The sequence below is a fragment of the Nilaparvata lugens genome, chromosome X, assembly GCF_014356525.2.
Source record: "Nilaparvata lugens isolate BPH chromosome X, ASM1435652v1, whole genome shotgun sequence".
In the NCBI taxonomy this organism is placed as follows: Eukaryota; Metazoa; Arthropoda; class Insecta; order Hemiptera; family Delphacidae; genus Nilaparvata; species Nilaparvata lugens.
The window spans coordinates 93,444,440-93,463,602 of record NC_052518.1 but is presented as its reverse complement, the minus strand read 5'-3'; the positions used below and the strand labels follow the sequence as shown (position 1 = coordinate 93,463,602).

At 35.1% G+C, this 19,163-nt stretch overlaps 1 protein-coding gene across 2 annotated transcripts in view; it reads left to right on the top strand.

Moving 5' to 3' along the window:
* Nucleotides 1-15,047, top strand: part of LOC111046256 (tetratricopeptide repeat protein 28) — a 37,551-nt gene extending 22,504 nt beyond the window's left edge. For both annotated transcript variants that reach the window (XM_039442711.1, XM_039442710.1), the window contains exons 12-19: nt 566-775; nt 2,035-2,112; nt 3,424-3,577; nt 4,636-4,830; nt 5,907-6,014; nt 9,935-10,252; nt 11,474-12,209; nt 14,811-15,047. In XM_039442711.1, the coding sequence (XP_039298645.1) occupies nt 566-775; nt 2,035-2,112; nt 3,424-3,577; nt 4,636-4,830; nt 5,907-6,014; nt 9,935-10,252; nt 11,474-12,209; nt 14,811-14,967 (1,956 nt within the window). In that variant the 3' untranslated portion in view covers nt 14,968-15,047. The remainder of the gene's footprint in view (nt 1-565; nt 776-2,034; nt 2,113-3,423; nt 3,578-4,635; nt 4,831-5,906; nt 6,015-9,934; nt 10,253-11,473; nt 12,210-14,810) is intronic.
* Nucleotides 15,048-19,163: the final 4,116 nt, after the last annotated feature.

Below are 19,163 nucleotides of genomic sequence, written 5' to 3'. Positions count from 1 at the left end.
GCTTCCCCCAAGGTGTTGTTTCAGCTGTGGAATCAGATGACAGTCGCTTGGAGCGAGATCAGGGGAGTATGGTGGGTGTCTGAAAACATCCCATTCAAACCCTTCAAGGATTGTCTTCGACAATGTTCGGAATGCGTGAAGTGAATGGGCGGCCGCTTCGTTGTTCGTCGTGTGTTGTTCTGCCTTCAATAAATGATTGGCGCGAACGAGAAACCATTGGACTGCACAACTCACGATGAATTTCAGTTGCATTTTTATTGTTTCTCGTTAAAGAACGAATAACCTTGCGTATTTCGCAATCGGCGGTAGGAGTAAGTGGTAGCTCCATAGTGGTTTGATCGCAACTGACAAATAAGTCATGACAGCCTCTTAGGAATTTTACAGTGCTATCTCAACACCCAGACAAAAGTTCACTGCGAATGCCAGACGTCTTCTGCCAACTGCGCGGATATAAAAAATAGTGCAACTTACTTTTGAGATGACCCGAGTATTTTCCATATAGTTTATCTATTCTCCGTTTAATTTATCTATTCTCCATAGATTTATTGCATCTAATTAATTGTAGGGCTCAAGAGTGAGCCGAGCACTGGGCGAAGCCATGCAGACCGTACAACACACGAAACTGTTTGCGCATCCTGCTAACTGGGCTGGATTCCTGCTGGTGGGAGCCAACGTCAGGCTCTCAAACAAAGTAGCCCTCATGGGTCAAGCACTTTGCGAGCTGCTCAAAACTCCAGAGAAATGTCGAGATGCCTTACGAGTCACTCTTCATCTGGTACGTCAAAAAAATCTTCAAAAAATCCTACAACAGTATAAAAGTATAGAAGATTCATTAGAAATTTCAGTTAGCCAACTGCTGGAATATTTGAAACTTTCATTTGATATTTGAAATAATAATTATTAGTAAAATGTATTAATTCAGGGATACTTTCTTGTATTTATAAAATAGAATTATAGTACCTAATTATACAATTTCTATTCTTGTTTTATTATTTTATTAATTTTAAAGGGTATTATAATTATATTTTATTACTAGTAATATAAAAAGTAAATAGAATGTCCTTTCTACTTTCCCACCTGAAGAATTTGTATGTTATTCATCTGGATATCAATAGAGGAGGAATTTTAAGGAGTCAAAATGCGGTTTTACCTGTTGTCTCCATGAATAAATGAATAAATTAATTAATCACTGTCAACTATTCTGCCTTGTTGTACAATTTGTATTGTTGGCTGTGAATAAATTGAATTGAATGGAATAGTCTATTGGGAAATACAAAAATACAGTTACAATACAAAACTGCAAATCAATTGTACTTTTGATTTGGAAACAGAAGAGGAAATTGTTTGTTGGTAGTGTGCAAAAACACTTTGTATTTTTTTTTTAACTAATAAATAATAATAATAAATTTCAGTTATTATGTTAACTTGAGTTTTTCAAGTTGAAATATAAGTAGTCTTGATTGTGATTTAAAAATATCTGGCTCTCCAGATTGACTGTCAAGACTACTTCATCTGTAGTTGCAGTAGCATGCTTAATATGCTCATGTGCTTGTCTAACAGCCTTCAAATTCATTCTATTTAGACCTTACAATGCAATTTAATAAAGTATATCTTGAACATAGTCCTGTTTATTGGAATAAATCACTTGTACTCTCTATTCAAACTTGGAAGTATAGTAAAAAACTGTCAAATGAAAATGAAGCAATATTTTTTATAACATTTAAACAAACAGTCAAATACATCCCAAAAAGCAAATACAATATTGTTTCCTAATTTCTAATATGTGTTCCCTATATGCTACCCTGTGTGGGGACACTTGAATATATATACTAAAATATTAATATACAAATTTAAACATTATATCATGAAGAACATAATAATTGAATATGATATTATATTGAAATAAATCAATATGTCAATTTATAATCATTCTCGCACACAATATTCTCACTTCATCCAATAATAAATAATCTAGAAATAGTACTTTGATAGTCTATATGTTTAGTATAATAGAAAATGGTATAATTGTTTCAGGTTGAAAAGTCATTGCAGAGAATACATAGAGGACAGAAAAATGCTATGTATACTACTCAGAAAAGTATTGAGAACAAGGTAAAATCACCGATTCCATATTTATATAATATTGTAGTTATGTACTGATATATCAAAATTTATTGGCTTCCTCTTATTAGTTATTCAAGTTTTCTGCTTGAAAAACAATAATAAAACTTATGTATTCGGAAATCACTATCTCTTATATGGGCTACCTTATTCAAATAAAAACTTTTAATAAAAACAATATAAAACTTGTAGTACCCTTTTATTGAAACATTAAAATAAATTAAAATGTTTTAAACTTTTAAAAATGTTTTAATAAAAGGTTACTACAAGTTCTATATTGTTTTTAATTATGTATTCGGTTCTTGATTTCCTTATGATCTGGTTAGTTTTATCTGTAGCCTACCGAAAATTTGTTATAAGCCAATAGACAATACTCAATAAAAATATTTTTTTTTGCAAAGAAAGATTTGTTTTATTTTGACATACTAGTAAATGTTAGTTCCAATTTAAAAATAAAAACCAGTTACTTGTAGTCCTATTCAGTGTTGTCGAATTCTATTTTATTCAACCTTGCTTATCAATGGAAATGAAATCAATTCATTGTAGGCAACATATTGCTCTATACAATTGATTCTCTACTCAGTACTTTTCTTTTGCTAACCTATGTTAGAGAGGCAGTTGTGGGTTCTTACCGGTTGTCTCTATAGAGTTTGTAAATAGGTCAATTAAACTTTTATTTTCAGAATGTTCACTTTTCTTTTTAGGGCTGCTTGCAACACGATAAAAGCTCAAGTACCCTTTTATTCTATTACAACATAACTAGTTTCAATCTCCAAAAGCCATTTCCAAGTGTATATTTGCAATGTCTCTTGAAGAGTTGAAAATAGTTGGGTTGTGAAAAAGGTACTCCATAACTTTTATCATGGTCTTCTCGTGTACAAAAAATTTGCAAGTATCTCCATTTTTTATTGATTTTAGTTTCTGAATTTCTGGTTCACAACTTTTAAATAACTTATTGACAACTTGTTTCTGTATTTAACCATAGATAAACAATAGCGTAAGTAGGTATCCCATGGTATAGAGCGTTTATGTCGCAACTTTTACTGTTATCTCCAGCCGATTACTGTCGATTATTGTCTATTTTTACTGTTTCGACCGGGTAAGAGTGTATGAACGGCAAAATATGAGAGACTACCAGCGTCATAAAGCTCCACGGGAAAGAACTACGTGGACTATCGACTTGAGATAACAGTAAAAGTTGCGACATAAACTCCCCATACCATGGGATATCTACTTATGCTATTGTTTCTCTATGATTTAACCTTCTAGTTATGTTTTCTAATTTTTCAATATTTCATTTAGGTTGGTCACGTTAACGGTTGGAAGGAACTGTTACAATCTGTTGGTTTTCGCTTCGAGCCGGCTGCTAACGGTATTCCATCGTCTGTGTTCTTCCCGCAGAGTGATCCAGAAGAAAGATTAACGCAGTGCAGTGCTAGCCTACAAGCACTTCTTGGTAACAATCAATCAAACCTCTCTTAATTAAAACTGAATCATGAAAAATATTTGAATCATTGAATACATAAATAAATTTTTATTCTCATTAAGCAACAACATTGGCAATAGACAAAGTCAAAACTAATACTAGACATTATACAAGTCATAAGGATATAAGTTAATGTAATTGAAATTATATACGGTATATATACATAAACACAAACATAACTACCTACATCTAAAGTAAACCTAGAAGAATTCTTAATATTCATCACTATATAAACACAGTACTAAACAAGGCCCAGTCAATATGGTTAAAACAAGAAAGAAAAGCTATAAGTAATCAAGGCATCAAATATCAATAATCATATCGGAATCCAAGAACTCTTTTATAGAATACATTGGTGTTTTCACTAACCAGTTGAAAAGTTTCATTTGTTAAAGTTTAAATAAAAATGTTAATGGAGTTGAATAGAAATCTCGAAATGTATGTTGGAAAATAAATGATCATTTAATAAATGTTGATTGAGTTGAAAGAAAAACCTTGGTGCTCAAAATGAACTACATTATAACGAACGAGACTTGATATGGATCTAATCCGGTTTAAAATGACATTTTATTTAAACTTATACTGTGCAAACGGCACTAAATGTCTCATGGAAAATAGTTGATCATTAAAAATTCGACTGAGTCACTGTCAATATTGTAGACCGTCCATAATGAAATAAAAACACACATAAATTGTCAAAATTTTGTCACAAATATTGCCAAAAATAAAACTGTAGAATTTGACAATATATGTGTGTTTTTATTTCAGTTGATCATTATATAACTGTTAATCGATTGGAATCGATTTTTTTCCAAGTAGACAACATTTTGTTATTTTAATTCATTATGGAACAATCACACATCATCTTCCGTGACTACAGCGTCCAATGAATAGAATTAATTTTTTTTGTTTTGTTCTATATCTAGAAATAGTAACGATATTTTTAATAAATTCCCATTAAACATAAATAAATAAAAAATCACTGCTTGCTCTGATTCAAGATACTTATTTAATATAATGTTTTTCAGGGCTAACCAGTAGCACTCTTGCAGCTCTTTCAAAATTGATGAGCAATGTTGATGTAGCCGATGATATAATTGCAGTTATCAGAATTGTGATTGGACAATTTTCAATGAAAAACATTGAAACTGAAAGCATCGAAATACCTATCAGTGTTAAATTATGGAGAGTGCCGGGCTGCCACGAACTTTTAGCATCTCTCGGTAAGTACAACTGTTCGAACTTTTAGCATCTCTCGGTAAGTACAACTAATCGAAGATTCTTGAATGATAAACAATTCAAAATAACTAAATCTACCAGTATGAGATCATTACTCAAAAATTGAACCGTGGTAATTACCATGTGACTTGTTTTAACTGTATATGAATGATTCAATCAAGAGGTAAAATATGAAACCACTTAAACACTGGCAAAAAATATGTATGAATTGTGATCACAGATATTGTGCTTTTGTTGTACAAATCCATCTATTGGGGATTTCATGTTTGAAGTCTAAGTGCCGGTTGCACAAAAGCCGGTTAAATTTTAACCATGATTAATTTCACGAGAACCAATCAGAGAAGCCGTCTTTTCTGAAAGGCTTTCTCTAATTGTGGAATTAATCACTGTTAAATTTAACCGACTTTTGCAACCGGGCCATAATGATTTCAATCTTAAATACTTCAGTCTAAATAATGAGATCGTCAATGCATTCCGAATGATGCGAAAGCATGCTTTAGTCAGTGACTAATATGGAATATTTTTCACTTGAATTTAAACCTGCATGTTTGAAGTACTAGAAAATGAAGTAATCATTAAAGCGGGATTGAAAGCTTGAAAGAGTATTAAAAGCTTGGTGGATTTTTTAACTTCGTATATTGTTCAAGAAAAATAAATTTCTATTACTTGCAATTACTGTAATATTATTCTTGTTATTTTCACTTTATATAATGACAAGCAATGTGTGCATCACAATTTCTAATCTGTATTTTTTCTCGATTTTGACTGTTTGGGCTTTCCTCGAATCTTGTTTATTTATGATTTGAAGACGCAAAATTTTTATTTATGAATTAGCTTTCCATAGCTTCATTCTATACGATGTAAAGTTAATTTCCTTTTGAAATACTCTGTATTTTTTCATTATTGTCTCGTTCAACTCAATATATTACGTATGATATCTCATCTGTGCATCAATCCTCTTTTTATTTCTTCATTTTTTGTTTTCTTCTCAAAAAAGAGAATGTTTGGTGAATGAATAAAGGTGAAAATATAGAAAATTATAATTGGGATATTATTACAGGCTTTGATCTAATGGAAGTAGGACAAGATGAAGTAACTCTGAGAACTGGGAAACAAGCCAATCGCCGAAGTATACAGTTCGTTCTGCAAGCGCTGTTAGCATTATTTGGTAAGTTGAATTTCATTTATCACTTTCATTAAGCACGGTGCTTATCTCAAACCTTGCGATAAAAAGGACAATGGACAATCATACTTTCAAAACAATTCTCACCGTTGAAAAATTATAAATTTCATCTATCCATTCATTTATCACTATCCACTTTAGATCTACATAAAGATAATTGATAAATTGATAAATCAATGTAAATGTTTTTTTAAAGGAATAAATTAACAAACTGTAGTACATTTGTTATTGTACTATAGTTGAGTGGATTCATTTCCATGAACTCTTTATATAGGTATATCATCTGTACTACTATCATCTGTGTATTTCTGATTTTGTATTTAATGTATCACTTTTATTTTTGGTTGTTTCTGTTTTGAAGGAAATACATTATGATTTATTGACTATTCCTTATAGGCTTACTGCAATTGTTAGAATGTAATAACAGTTCTCAAGTACCCTTTTGACTTGTTTCACTACAACAGTTTCCTACTATTTATAGCAATTTCCAAGCGGGAATGAGAAATGAAGATTCCCACTTGAATATGGCTACAAATAATTATTATTAAACGAAAATCCAAATTTAATGCTGTAATTCACCCCGAAAACTTCTGCTACTGCAAATATTGACAACAGGGTAAACAGCTAGATGGGAATTCGATGAGCGCTACTATATAAAAATTATTTGTCAGCCCGGGAATCGAACCCAGTACTTCCTAATTGCCGGTCAGGAATGCTTACCCTCACACCAAACTGACAATCTCTGGATACCAGCGCTCATTACAGCATTTAATTTCGATTTTCGTTTAATAATTATTATTAATTCATTAGCATTTGAATAAAATTGCAATATCTCAGTAATTTCCATCTGTAGAATGGCTACAAATAGTTGAAACATGTTGTGGTGAATTAATAAAACATTCCAAACGGGTAATTGAGAATTTTTATTTTATTCTAACTATCTATTCATTCTATTCAAGAAACAAATAAAATATTTCCACACAAGTTTTTTATTGACTCCTTTATTTTGAAGGAAATAAATTTGTGTTTAATTCATTCTACCGAAGGTATATTTTTAATTCGAAGGAAATAGATTGGTGGTTGATTTATTCTACTCAAGGGATTCTTTCATTTTGAAGGAAATTGATTAGTAGTTAATTTATGCTACCTGAGGGATATTTTTATTTTGAAAAAAAATTAATTGGTAGTAATTATTACTACTAATAAATAAATTCTAAAATATATTTATCTATAGTAGTCTATAAATAAATAAACTACGAATAAATAAATATATATTAATTTTTATTATTATTCTCTCTTTTATCTCCATTTTCATGGGTCTTAATAAGGTGTCATTGGGTTATTTAGCAAGACACCTTTTTTATCTTAGTGTATTAAGGAAACTTCTTACCAGCGATGTCGTGCAAAGTATTACTGCTTTCTGCATTAAATTTTGCACCCATACAGGCAGTCTCAAACTGTGCAACCTTTCGGGCAGTTCCTTTGGTATAACACCTGTAGCTGACACTATTATTATTATTATTGAAAAATATTTTTTGTCTTCATAACTAAGTAGCCGGGGATCAATTCTGATCTCAAGACTAAATAGTTGCAATTCAAAGCAAAGACTCATTCACTCTTTCCTAGATCAGAGGCTTAGAAACTTGCGTACAATATTAAGGTGCGTACAGACTTTCGCTCTGCTCCGCAACCGAACGTAACTCCAGCAGAGCGATTGATGATCGACCGGGGAGCAACAGTGGTTCGACCGGGGAACGCGAGAAGATCTAACATCTTCCGTAACGTTCATGATGGGTGCGGGGGCGGAGCGACTGTGGTTCGATGGAGGAACGAGGGCGGTACGAGGGCGGAGCGTGCTCGGTGCGGGTTGGAAGCGCGTATATGTGTACGCAGTTTTAGTTGTACCAAGAACTGCTGCTTTCTGCATAATTTTCATATGCCAGTTTTCCAACTGCAGTTCTTCTATTGCTTGTCTCCATTCTTTTGTGACCAGTCCATTGGCAGACACTGCTATAGGGATTATCACCACCTTCTTTAATTTATATATACTCGTATCTTTAATTTCAACTGACAGGGGCTGGTATTTTCTTTTCTTTTCGGCAATGGTACTCACAAGATTCTCATCAAGGGGCACTGCCACATCAATTATGTAAGCCTCTTTATTCTTTCTGTCAAATAAGACGATGTCTGGCCTGTTAGCCTTCACTGCTCTGTCAGTTGTCATACAACAATCCAAAAGAAGCCTTCCCTTTTCACCATTCAAGACCATTTCTGGCTTACACTTTTAATTGGACACCTCAGTCGCTATCAACTCATATCTTTTCGCCAATGCCTGATGAACCACTTTGGCCACATTGTTGTGCTGCTGCAAATACTCTGTATTAGCTAGTACAGAGCAGCCACCACAAATATGCTGTATCGATTCTATGGCTTTCCTGCAAAGACGACAGCTACTATCCAATGTGAGCACCATTATTATTATTATTTTATTCATCACATGACAAGTGAGTGTTTATTGCAGTCAAAGTCGGCCTTTGGCAAGACTTTGTTGCTTTACTAAACTGAAATGTTCAATAATGATCTCACAATTGATGCTGTGCTGAGAACAACTGCTTTTTCCATGGCATATTTTGCACTTTTCGAAATCCCCATCTGACAAAGATTTGCTGACACTTTTCTAGTTACAACTCCAACCGTGGAGATAATGACAGGAACAATTGTGACCTTTTCTTGCATCCAGACATCCTTGATCTCAGCAACCAAGGGAAGCTACTTGGAGACCTTTTCATTATAATACTGGTCCAAGTTGTGGCTGCTTGGTATGCCAACATCTGTTAGTGTTGTATACTTGGCTACCTTATCCATGAGGATAATATCTGGCCTATTATTAAAATTTGACTATAATTTGGTATTTTAATCATTCTAAATTCAAAATTTCTAGCTAATATATATTCTTGGACAGAACTTTGAACTTTAAATTTCCTCAGTAAGAACATAACCTATTTTTTCGGACATTTCATTATTTATCAAAATTTGGGAACAGAATAGTTTTGGGCTATGCCTGTTGTTCTATCCCGATCATATTCATATAATATGAACATATTCATGATTTGATTTGTAATTATTATGAGCAACTGTTCTGTCTGTCAGCACCGACCGGTCCCAGTATAACTTATGTGTCTCATTCTCCAAGACTGGGGATGGCTTGTACGAGTAGTAGGGCAGCTTCAGATTGATTATTTTGTAATTCAAAGCAAGGTCCTGATGCAAGATCCCAGCTACTGCATTGTGGCGCTTTAAATAGTCAGTAGCTGTCAGTGATTGACATGCTGACATGATGTGCTGAATAGTCTCAGGTGCCAAACCACAACGTCTGCATGAATCATTATTTATAGGCAGCTTCATCATATGCCTTAATTTGTTGTTGCAATTACTTGATCCTGTATGGCCACCAAAAATCCTTCCGTTTCCCTGTGCCAAAGCCATGCTTTGGAAGCCTCCTCATCAACTCCAGGCTGAGAAAAGGCAAATGCATGTCTTCCATGAAGCTGCTTCGACTTCCATTGCTCCAGAATCTCACTCTCATGCAGTCTGTTGGTTTTAAAGTCCGCAGTAGGTAGCTCAGAAAGATTAAGTGGAGTGTACCCTTTATCAGCTTTTCTCACCACTGCATACAAGTCACCTTCCTTCTCCATGGAGTATGTCTTCATGCTTCTGATTTGTCTCTCACAAGCCCATTTTATATCAATGAGCCCGCGTCCGCCTTTCTTGGCAATATGTGCCTCTCTATACAGGCCTTAGGGTGATGAGCTCTGAACTTAGTGAGGAGCACTCTTGTTGATCTCATAAGATTTTCCAAATCAGTTGCAGTCAAACAATTTATTATTATTATTTAATATTTGCAGATACACAAGAAGCGCCGAAAAGCCTGAGTATCGCCTCGTCAAGCTCACTGGAAAGTCTGACATCCCTGGATGAGGATGACCACCAACCACCGCCACCTTTGCCGAGAACTCCCGGCGCGGGAGCGTTCACATCGTACGTTCGCAGCAGAGGCGAACCAGACGGTCACACCGCGTCGGCTGTCGAGAGCAGAAACTACACTTCGGTCGTCAACAAGGCCTTCCAGAAGAAGATGGCTGGAAGACCTGGTGGTGGAGGAGAGAGTGATGCTGCATTCACCCCGAGTCCACCTGTCGGAGGCGTTGCTTTGGCCTTGCCAGGTCAGATAATCAATTATTATTCATTTCTGTTTTATTGGGTTACTTGACCAGTAGTTCTGTGAACAGTAAACCTTACGCAGTATTCTCATCCACAAGTACCTGATGTCACCTGTTTTAAATGTTAACAAACTCAGTTCACTTTTGAATTTGTATTCCATATGATATAATTCATCCAGTTCCATAATAATCTTTATCTGATGAAAATTATTTTTTTACAATCGAAAATATTATAATTTCTTCAGCATTATTTAGTTCATTAGTTTATTTTTAATCACCTATCAAATTAGTTTTTTCGAATGTGAGAATATTGATACTGATGGGCACGCAGAATAATACATGACTGCAGAACAAAATATTGAAACCAAAAACCTTAAAGCTGCGTTTAGACCAACAACAAAATGTTAATAACTCAATCCTTATAGATTCTATTAGATTGAACATGTGTGTTTGTCAACTTCCGTTCAATCTAATATAATCTTTAAATAAGGATTAGGTTATTAACATTTTGTTGATAACTTTGGTGTAAACCCAACTTAAAGATGCATACCTCTTTAAGGTCTTTGATTGAAACTATAGACCTTATAGAAATACAGAAATAGACTGGCTTCTCCACACATCTGTGTAATCACTTGTCAGCTGATTTATGATGAGTAATTCTATAGTCTGATTTTTAATCTAATATTGGCGTATGAAGGAGGCTCCTTTTCCTTTTATATTATCCTTGAAATGCAAAATTTCCAAAAACCTTGTATGTATGTCGAAGCGCAATTTAAAAAGGAACATACCTGTCAAATTACCGTGTTTCACCGTAAATGCGCAACATATAAACATTTGAACATAAAGAGAAATGCCAAACCGTCGACTTGAATCTTACCCCGAAGACTTCTGCCACTGCAAATATTGACAACAGTGTAAACAGCTAGATGGAAATTCGATGAGCGCTACTATTCAAAAATCATTTATTGTTTCCAGTTGACCCAACGAACGTTGATTTCCAATTGTGGGTTCCTCCATCCTCATTTTATGAATAATCCTCAGCATGGCAGGCTTCACTATGCTTCTAGATGACATTGTCATAACTGGAAATAACTCATTTATTGTTTCCAGTTGACCCAACGAGCGTTGATTTGTAAAGGTGGGCTCTTTCATCCTGATTTTATGAATTTATCTGTTTTAGTATTGAGAAGCCCAATTTTATTATGTCTAATTCTAATCGTGCAGGTGCTGGAGGGGGAGAACAAAGCCTGACATTGACGTTGGCTCACCAGACTAGGATCAAAAGTTTGTACAGCAGCATCCAGGACGTGTCGAGCGACAATAATGCGACCAATATGCGACGCCCCGACTCGTCAAGCTCTGCCAGTTCAGCCACTGACTGGGAGGGCAACGGTCATGCCACCGTGCTACGTCGTGCAACCCATTCCCTCGCTCTGCCACCGATGGTTCGGAAGCCACCGCCGCCTCCCACGCTCTACGACGATCCACCCTTCGAGAGTCACAGCTCCGACTCAGATTTCGGCCACCAAGCAGCCGCTGCCAAAGTCAATCTGGACCGCATAACCACCCGCAATCCACGAAAACCTCTGCTATCATTGACCCCCAGGGAAGAAGCCGGTCTATTTTCGGAGGAACAAGTCACCTCTCCTCGTTTACTGTATTTCTCGCCTGAAAACACTGTGTCCCGCGACCGTGAAGTGGCCGCTATTGCCACGACTGGTATACAAGACCAAATTCTTGCTACCCAGCTGAGAAGGTTGAATCGGGAGTCGACTCCAACCATCTCCGAGGTCTACCATGAACGGAACATCGGGTTGGGACTGGCGCCACCTCTGTCCAAGCTGCTCATCCCGGCTGATAATGGCAAATCGCCCACCGCAATTCTCAGTGAAACGCAGGCTGAAAATGACAAGGAGAGAGACAAAAGTAAACCGTGGCTGTCGACTGCTGCTCTTCAAAGGTTAGTCAAGTTACACACACATCGATTTTTGGACGTACCATTTTTGCCGTCCTTATAAATTCTAACAGATTGAACATAACTTTACAAACATATGATGGGTATCTGAACACATCATGTGTTTGCCAATTTCCATTCAAAGAGATAGAATTTATAAGGACGGCAAAAAATCTTACGTCCAATCATAAATGTAGCGATATGTTTAGTTTAGTCTATTCTTTGCCAAAGTCTATTGACTGGGGAATTGTCGGATTAGTGCTTCACCCATAATATGGTGTCCTGGGGTGATCAAAGTATGATCAACTGATCATAGCACTTGAACCTCCAAGGTACTATTTCAAATGCTAAAATGTATAACATATTCCGAAATTGTATAATAAGGCTTATGTAGATATTCATTTCAATCTTCAGCATTGGTTGAATGGAAATTGATGATATTTATGAAGAATTATAACAGTTTGAAGTGAATTTTATTACAAAGGCTTATTATACAGAGCCTCAAGTTTGACCGCAATTAGCGATTCCGATTGTGATTTCTCCAAAAGTCGTTGATTACGGCCACACTTGTAGCTCTGTATAATAGCCTCATTGATTATCTTTCAAGTGCTATCGACTAGTGATGAGTTATAACAATCGACTATTCTAGTCGAAACTGACAAACAATCCAACTCATCTCAAATATCCAACATAATAAATTGATTCTATTAATCTTTCTAAAGATAAAAAACTTTCGTCGATTTCAAACTATTTTAGGACATTGAATCGATTTTATGTTATCAATTACGTCTCCTACAGTCAAATTATCTCAGTATCACCACCTTTTTTATGAAATTGCTATAAGGATTTGCAGTTGTCAGTGTAGAATACTGAACACTATGTGGATATTCGCGTCCTGTTATCGTTGATATTAGTTTCTGACTTGAAGAGTGAATCGATTTGATCAAGCATCTCACTGTCTTTGCTGATGATATAACTGCACTCATTAAAGGTGACAGTCTTGATTCTCTGATAAGGGAAGTAGGAACTTGACTGAATGAGCTGAATTATAATGTTTGGTTCAGTTATAATAGCCCAAGTTTGAATTCCAGTAAAACTAAATTAGTGCCTTCCATGCTAGAGTTATTCAAGCAAATTTCAATGTACAGCTTCACTCAGATACTTTCACTTTCGAGCCATCACATTCAGCGACCTTTCTGGGTTTATCCTTACATAGTGATATGAAGTGGATATCACTCTTATCTGAAATTTTTAAGATACTGAGTTGAGCTACATTTGCAGTGTTGCTTTGATATCCAGGGTTGTTAACACCAAAATGGTTATAATATTGTCTTTTTTCTTTAGGGCTACTTTGAATATAAATCTCAGTACCCTTTTAGATTATTTTGTCACAACATGTTTCCGACATTAATGTCCACAGAATGATTTAAAAGGGTGCTGAGATTTATATATTTATTTGGCTATAATATGCCTAATTTGTATCCCGACTTAGTTTTGGTATTATTTTTTTTGGGCATGGCCCAAAAATTATTATTATTTTTTACTGCTTGATGGCAGTAGAGTTTGAGGCTATCTCAAGGTATTTGAGACGGATGTTGGCCTATCTGATAGGTGTTCTTGCAGTACCATATTTATGGAACATAAACTTCTTACTGCTCCAGCTATTTATGTGTTAGAGTTGGCTGATTTGTTAATAGACATAAGGATCATTTTGAGGAGGGACAGGTTAATCATAATATGATTATAATATAAAAGTCATAATACACAATATAACATACACGTTTTAGAGGTCTCATTTACCTGGAGCATAGATTTATTTTACTTGCGAAGGGTCCATACTACATGGGGATTGAAACTTCTAATGCCTTGCCAGAGAGGATCCAGGAAAGTGCTACTCCTTGTCCATTAAAAAATAGCCTGTTATCTATCCTTTCAACCGTCTGCCCATTTAAAGTCGACCAAGTTTTTGAAAATGTTTCATCTGTAATTTGAGACATAATTTTATTCAATAATTCATCATTTCATGTAAATTAAAGCTCAATTCACACGTAACTCAAGTCGAGAAGAGACTGCAACTCTAGTCTCTCGATGCAGCATGTGTTTTCAAATGGTGACACTTAGACCAGTCGATTCTAATCTCCGCGACCTCACGACTGAGTCGAGCGTCGACTTGAGTTGCGTAGTGCCAGGGATTTTTAATGAAAGTGAGGTTATGTTTTATGAAAGAGATGTTTTATCATTTTAGATGAGACAATAATAAGAATTAGATGAGACAATATTTTCATAATAATTATTATAAAATTTGTTACATGCTAAGTAGTGACAAATCAGATATTATATTTTTAATAAAGTAAGGTCAGAAAATGGAGTAGCATGGAACTGAAGTAGTGACAATGAGCAAGTAAGTCGTAAGGTCGAGAGACTGGAGTATCCTCAACTGGAGTCGTACGATTTAAGTCGAGGTAGTGTGAGATGACATTTCATACTTCTCTAGAGTTTTGCTGCTAACATGTGATTTCACGTGAAATTTGTATGAATAGAATAAAAATGAATTAATCAAAGAACCCAATTGCTTTTCTATAAGGATATTTTTGGTTTTGTTATCAGGCTGCACAGTGAAGGAGGTGACCTGGAGTCTTCGAGCGAGCTGACGAGACGAGATGAGGGTGACGGTCGCTCCATCGCCGACTCCCAGTGCAGCACAGGCAGCTACAAAAGGCTGCAGTCTACGACCGCACCCAATCCTCAACCCAATATTGAGTAATACAACTATTATTTGTAATATATTAGACTATATTTTTGTGTAAAAACAATTGTCAGATAAAAGAAGTTTATTGTACTGAATCATTGAGTTTTTCCTCCACCTTTTCCTTATGGCCCCTGTGTGTGCACACAGAGAGCTGTTAAAAGTTCCGAATTCCAGCGGTCTTCAAACTATATAGCTAAATATACTAGTAGTTCTGTAAACAGTAGACCTCACGCCGTTTTATCATCCACAAGTTTCTGGTGTCGCTTGTTCACCGGCTTCTCCAGACATCTGTGTAATGCATGCAATGAATAATCCACTTGTCAGCTGATTGATTAATTATGAATAATTCTTTAGTCTGATTAATCTTATCTGCAGAGTAGGATATATATATATATATATATATATATATATATATATATATATATATATAATGACATAAGAATATGGAGGAAATTCCCTTTCCTTTCATATTATCCTTAAAATGCAAAATTTCAAAAAACCTTGTATATATATCGACGCGCAGTTGAAAAAGTAATAAAAGTATACCTATAAAGAATCACTTCTTTTCATGAGATACTAAGCTGAATCTCATAGAATTCTACCAACGCGTTTGGTCGCAAATGCGTTACATACATACAGAAAGACGAAAGAAAATCCGAGTTAAAACATGGACCACACTGCGTTCTAACAATTAATATCTACATCTATTTCCTCATAAGACTGCTGGCCGCTCTCCATGTGCACTTACCCATCCATAAGCTGGATTCTCACACAACAGTCACAGTGGAAATATAATCCCGTGTTGGATATTCATTCACTTCCACAATCAAAATATAACCGTTGAAATGAAAAACATTTTCGATGTGGAGTAAGCACTTATAGCAGTGATGATGGTGTTGACCTAGTGTGGGCCATCATTTCAGTTCAATTTATGTATTCACATACACATACAAGTTTTACACAAATTAACAGAAATTTCACCATGGAATCACTTCTTTTTATGAGATACTTAGCCGTTCTCATACTTTTCTCTCCTTTCTGCTTTGAATAGTATTGATTAATATCAATGTGAATATCTTCAAATCGGTTTGAGATATCGATATACGGTTTCCGCCATTCATTTTTTCTTGAAATTCCCTATAGAAATCATGTATCGCATGACCACCTTCCTATTTAAAAAAATTGAAGTTGCATTCAAGATGGCGGACCAGATTTTTAAAGTCATTGTTAAGTAGTTTTTTCAATTTGAGTAGGATCCCCAATCACACCCATCGTCAAATTATCTTTGTGTATGAGATATTAAGCCGTTCTCGGACTTTTCACCCACTCTGTATACAAGAATCAGTTCTTCACTTCAGTGTCATGATGGCCCACATAAGATCGAAACGATCGTCACTGCTATAAGTAAGTGCTTATTCCATCATAAGTGGAATTTTAAATAAAATCTTTTTTTCAAATTCAACGTATATTCCCATGAGTTCTGATGGGATTATTAATGGGATTAGACAAGGTACTGTACCTACTGTATTCCAAGCGTTGTGATATTCTAGTTCTTGAGAAGAAAATGAAAAAAATTATTCTGAATTACTTTAATTACTTAATTAGTTGAATGATTTTTTTTAAACAATACAGTTGTTTCGTGACTGATGTTTTAGTTTCATATATTTCATGCAGTGACCTCCTGTGGAAGGGGTATATGGATTTGTCAATTTTTACTAAAATTCAGTTTCCTAATTAAACGAATTAATAACGAGTCGTTAATGTTGTGGTATGTATTTCTCCGTAATCAATAAAAACAGATAATAAATTGACAGCTGTTTCTATTCAATATGGAGAAATACCACAACTCAAATAGAGAGTTATGCAATGAAGTATGGATGATTTGAAATAGCAGTTACACACTCATTTCTAAAAAAAAAAAATATATTTCTAGCATGTACCGGTACCTAAAATCACTTCATTATTGATATCACAACATCTTTTGGATATTGAATATTTAATTAACAACTGACAAATCCAAGTGCCGAATGTATTATAGAGAAAACTAAAACTTCATATACATAAGGCTTCAATAAACATATTCCAGCATGAAATGAGAGTTAATAACGAGATTCACATAAGAATAATGTAACCATGGTAACGGTACAGCTGAATGATATTTTGTATGAAATGTTACAATAGCGCACCTCCATGTAAGTAAATATCACAGTATTAGTGCCAAGCCACATAAAGCGTTTTTGCACTGGGGCGGACGAGTCGGCAGGGCAAGAAGCGGCAGATTATCAGCTGATTAGGTTGGCTTTTGGGAATCAGCAGATAATAAACCAATCGGAGAGCTTCTGTCCTGCCGACATTTCCGCAACCACTGCAGAAACACCTGAAAGAACCCTTCATGTGGCTTGGCCCCTGAAGGCCATTTCACACCGCCGTAGCGCGACATCTTCGGGCATTATAGCACGTATCCCAGCGCATTAATACGCTAGCTAAGGACTGTTCACACCAAAAGACACACTGTTCACATCCCGAATATTAACCAAATCTGGGAGATTTTCATTTTTCATGAATGAAAAACATAATTAATTTTTGCAAAAATGTTAACAAATTAGAATCGTTCAAACGATCATCATCGTTCGATGATGATAGTACTTGACGATAGGAACAGTATTATGTCCTAGATTAAAAAATTAACTATACTGGATCACATACCATATTCAGCTAACCAGCATGCCATTCAAACTGCAAGCCATGAATCACTCACTCACACCATAAATGTACTGTTGTTCAATATCTTTATACTGTATCATAAATTACTTCTGAGCCCGCAACCCGCAACAGGAATTGGCGAAATTCACTCCTTTTCTTGAGTTATTTGAAGATGAGTGATTTTTCTAATCTGAGAGTGAAGGAAAGATTTTGTTTCAGTGAATAACTCACCCTGTATTGTTGCGAAACGTCTCACATTATAGGACGAACATTTTAGGTCAACCTCTATCCTTAGCCCGAATATCAACTAAATCTGGGAGATTTTCATTTTTCATTAATTTTGGAAAAATCGTGGATTTTTGCAAAAATGGTAAACAATTAAAATGGCTCAAACTCTTAAGGATGATTATAGTACTTGACGAGAAGAACAATGTTATGTCATCACATTGGCGAAATTCACTCTTCTTCTTGACTTATAAGCATTTGAAGGTGAGTGATTTTTCAAATCTGAGAGTGGAGAGATTTTTTATGTTTGAGTGAATAACTCACCCTGTATTGTAGCGAAACGTCTCATATTATGGCATGAAACTTGTTAGACCAACCTCTATCCATAGGCCGAATATCAACCAAATTTGAGAGATTCTTCATGAATGAATAAAATATCAATGTATGACATAAACATTGGGGATTTTTTTCAAAAATGGTAAGAAATTAAAATCGCCCAAACTCTCAAGGATGATAGTACTTGATGAGAGGAACAATAATATGTCATCACATTGGCGAAATCCACTCCTGTTCTTGAGTTATAAGCATTTTTTGAACATGAGGCATTTATCTAATCTGAGAGTGGTGGAAAGATTTTGTTTGAGTGAATAACTCACCCTCTATTGTAGCGAAACGTCTCATATTATAGCACGACAGTCTTGTTAGGTCAACAACCTCTACCCATAGCCCGAATATCAACCAAAACTGGGAGATTTGCATTTTTCATGAAACCCATGAAGCGAAACGTCTCATATTATGGCATGCTACTTTTTAACTTTTTAGGTCAACCTCTATCCATAGCCCGAATTTTGACAATATCAAGTCGTTTCATCCAATGAATATAAACTTCAAACAAGTAAAAGAAAAAACACACAAACTCATACAGAAGTTTTTCTCTGTAGATTGCAAACTGTGTATCTGTGTAGTGAAAATAAAAATAATTGTTTATTTGAATCTTCTATTATAACATGATCTGTATTACCGGTCCAATTATTAGAACATGGGCATACTTGCCATGGGTATATTTACACTAAAGTTTACAGTGAATCTATTTGATGCTCACTTATCGACTCAGCCCCATTTTTGATGGTAATGAGTCGAAAAGTTTCATTTCAACTAATTTACTTAGTTTTGCATTTTAAAGTTATCGTATGTATATTAGTGGAAAAGAACGTTTTCATTATTTTAGTAACAAGATAGATAGCATAGTGAGTAATGTATATTGCAGAAATAAATGTTTAGAG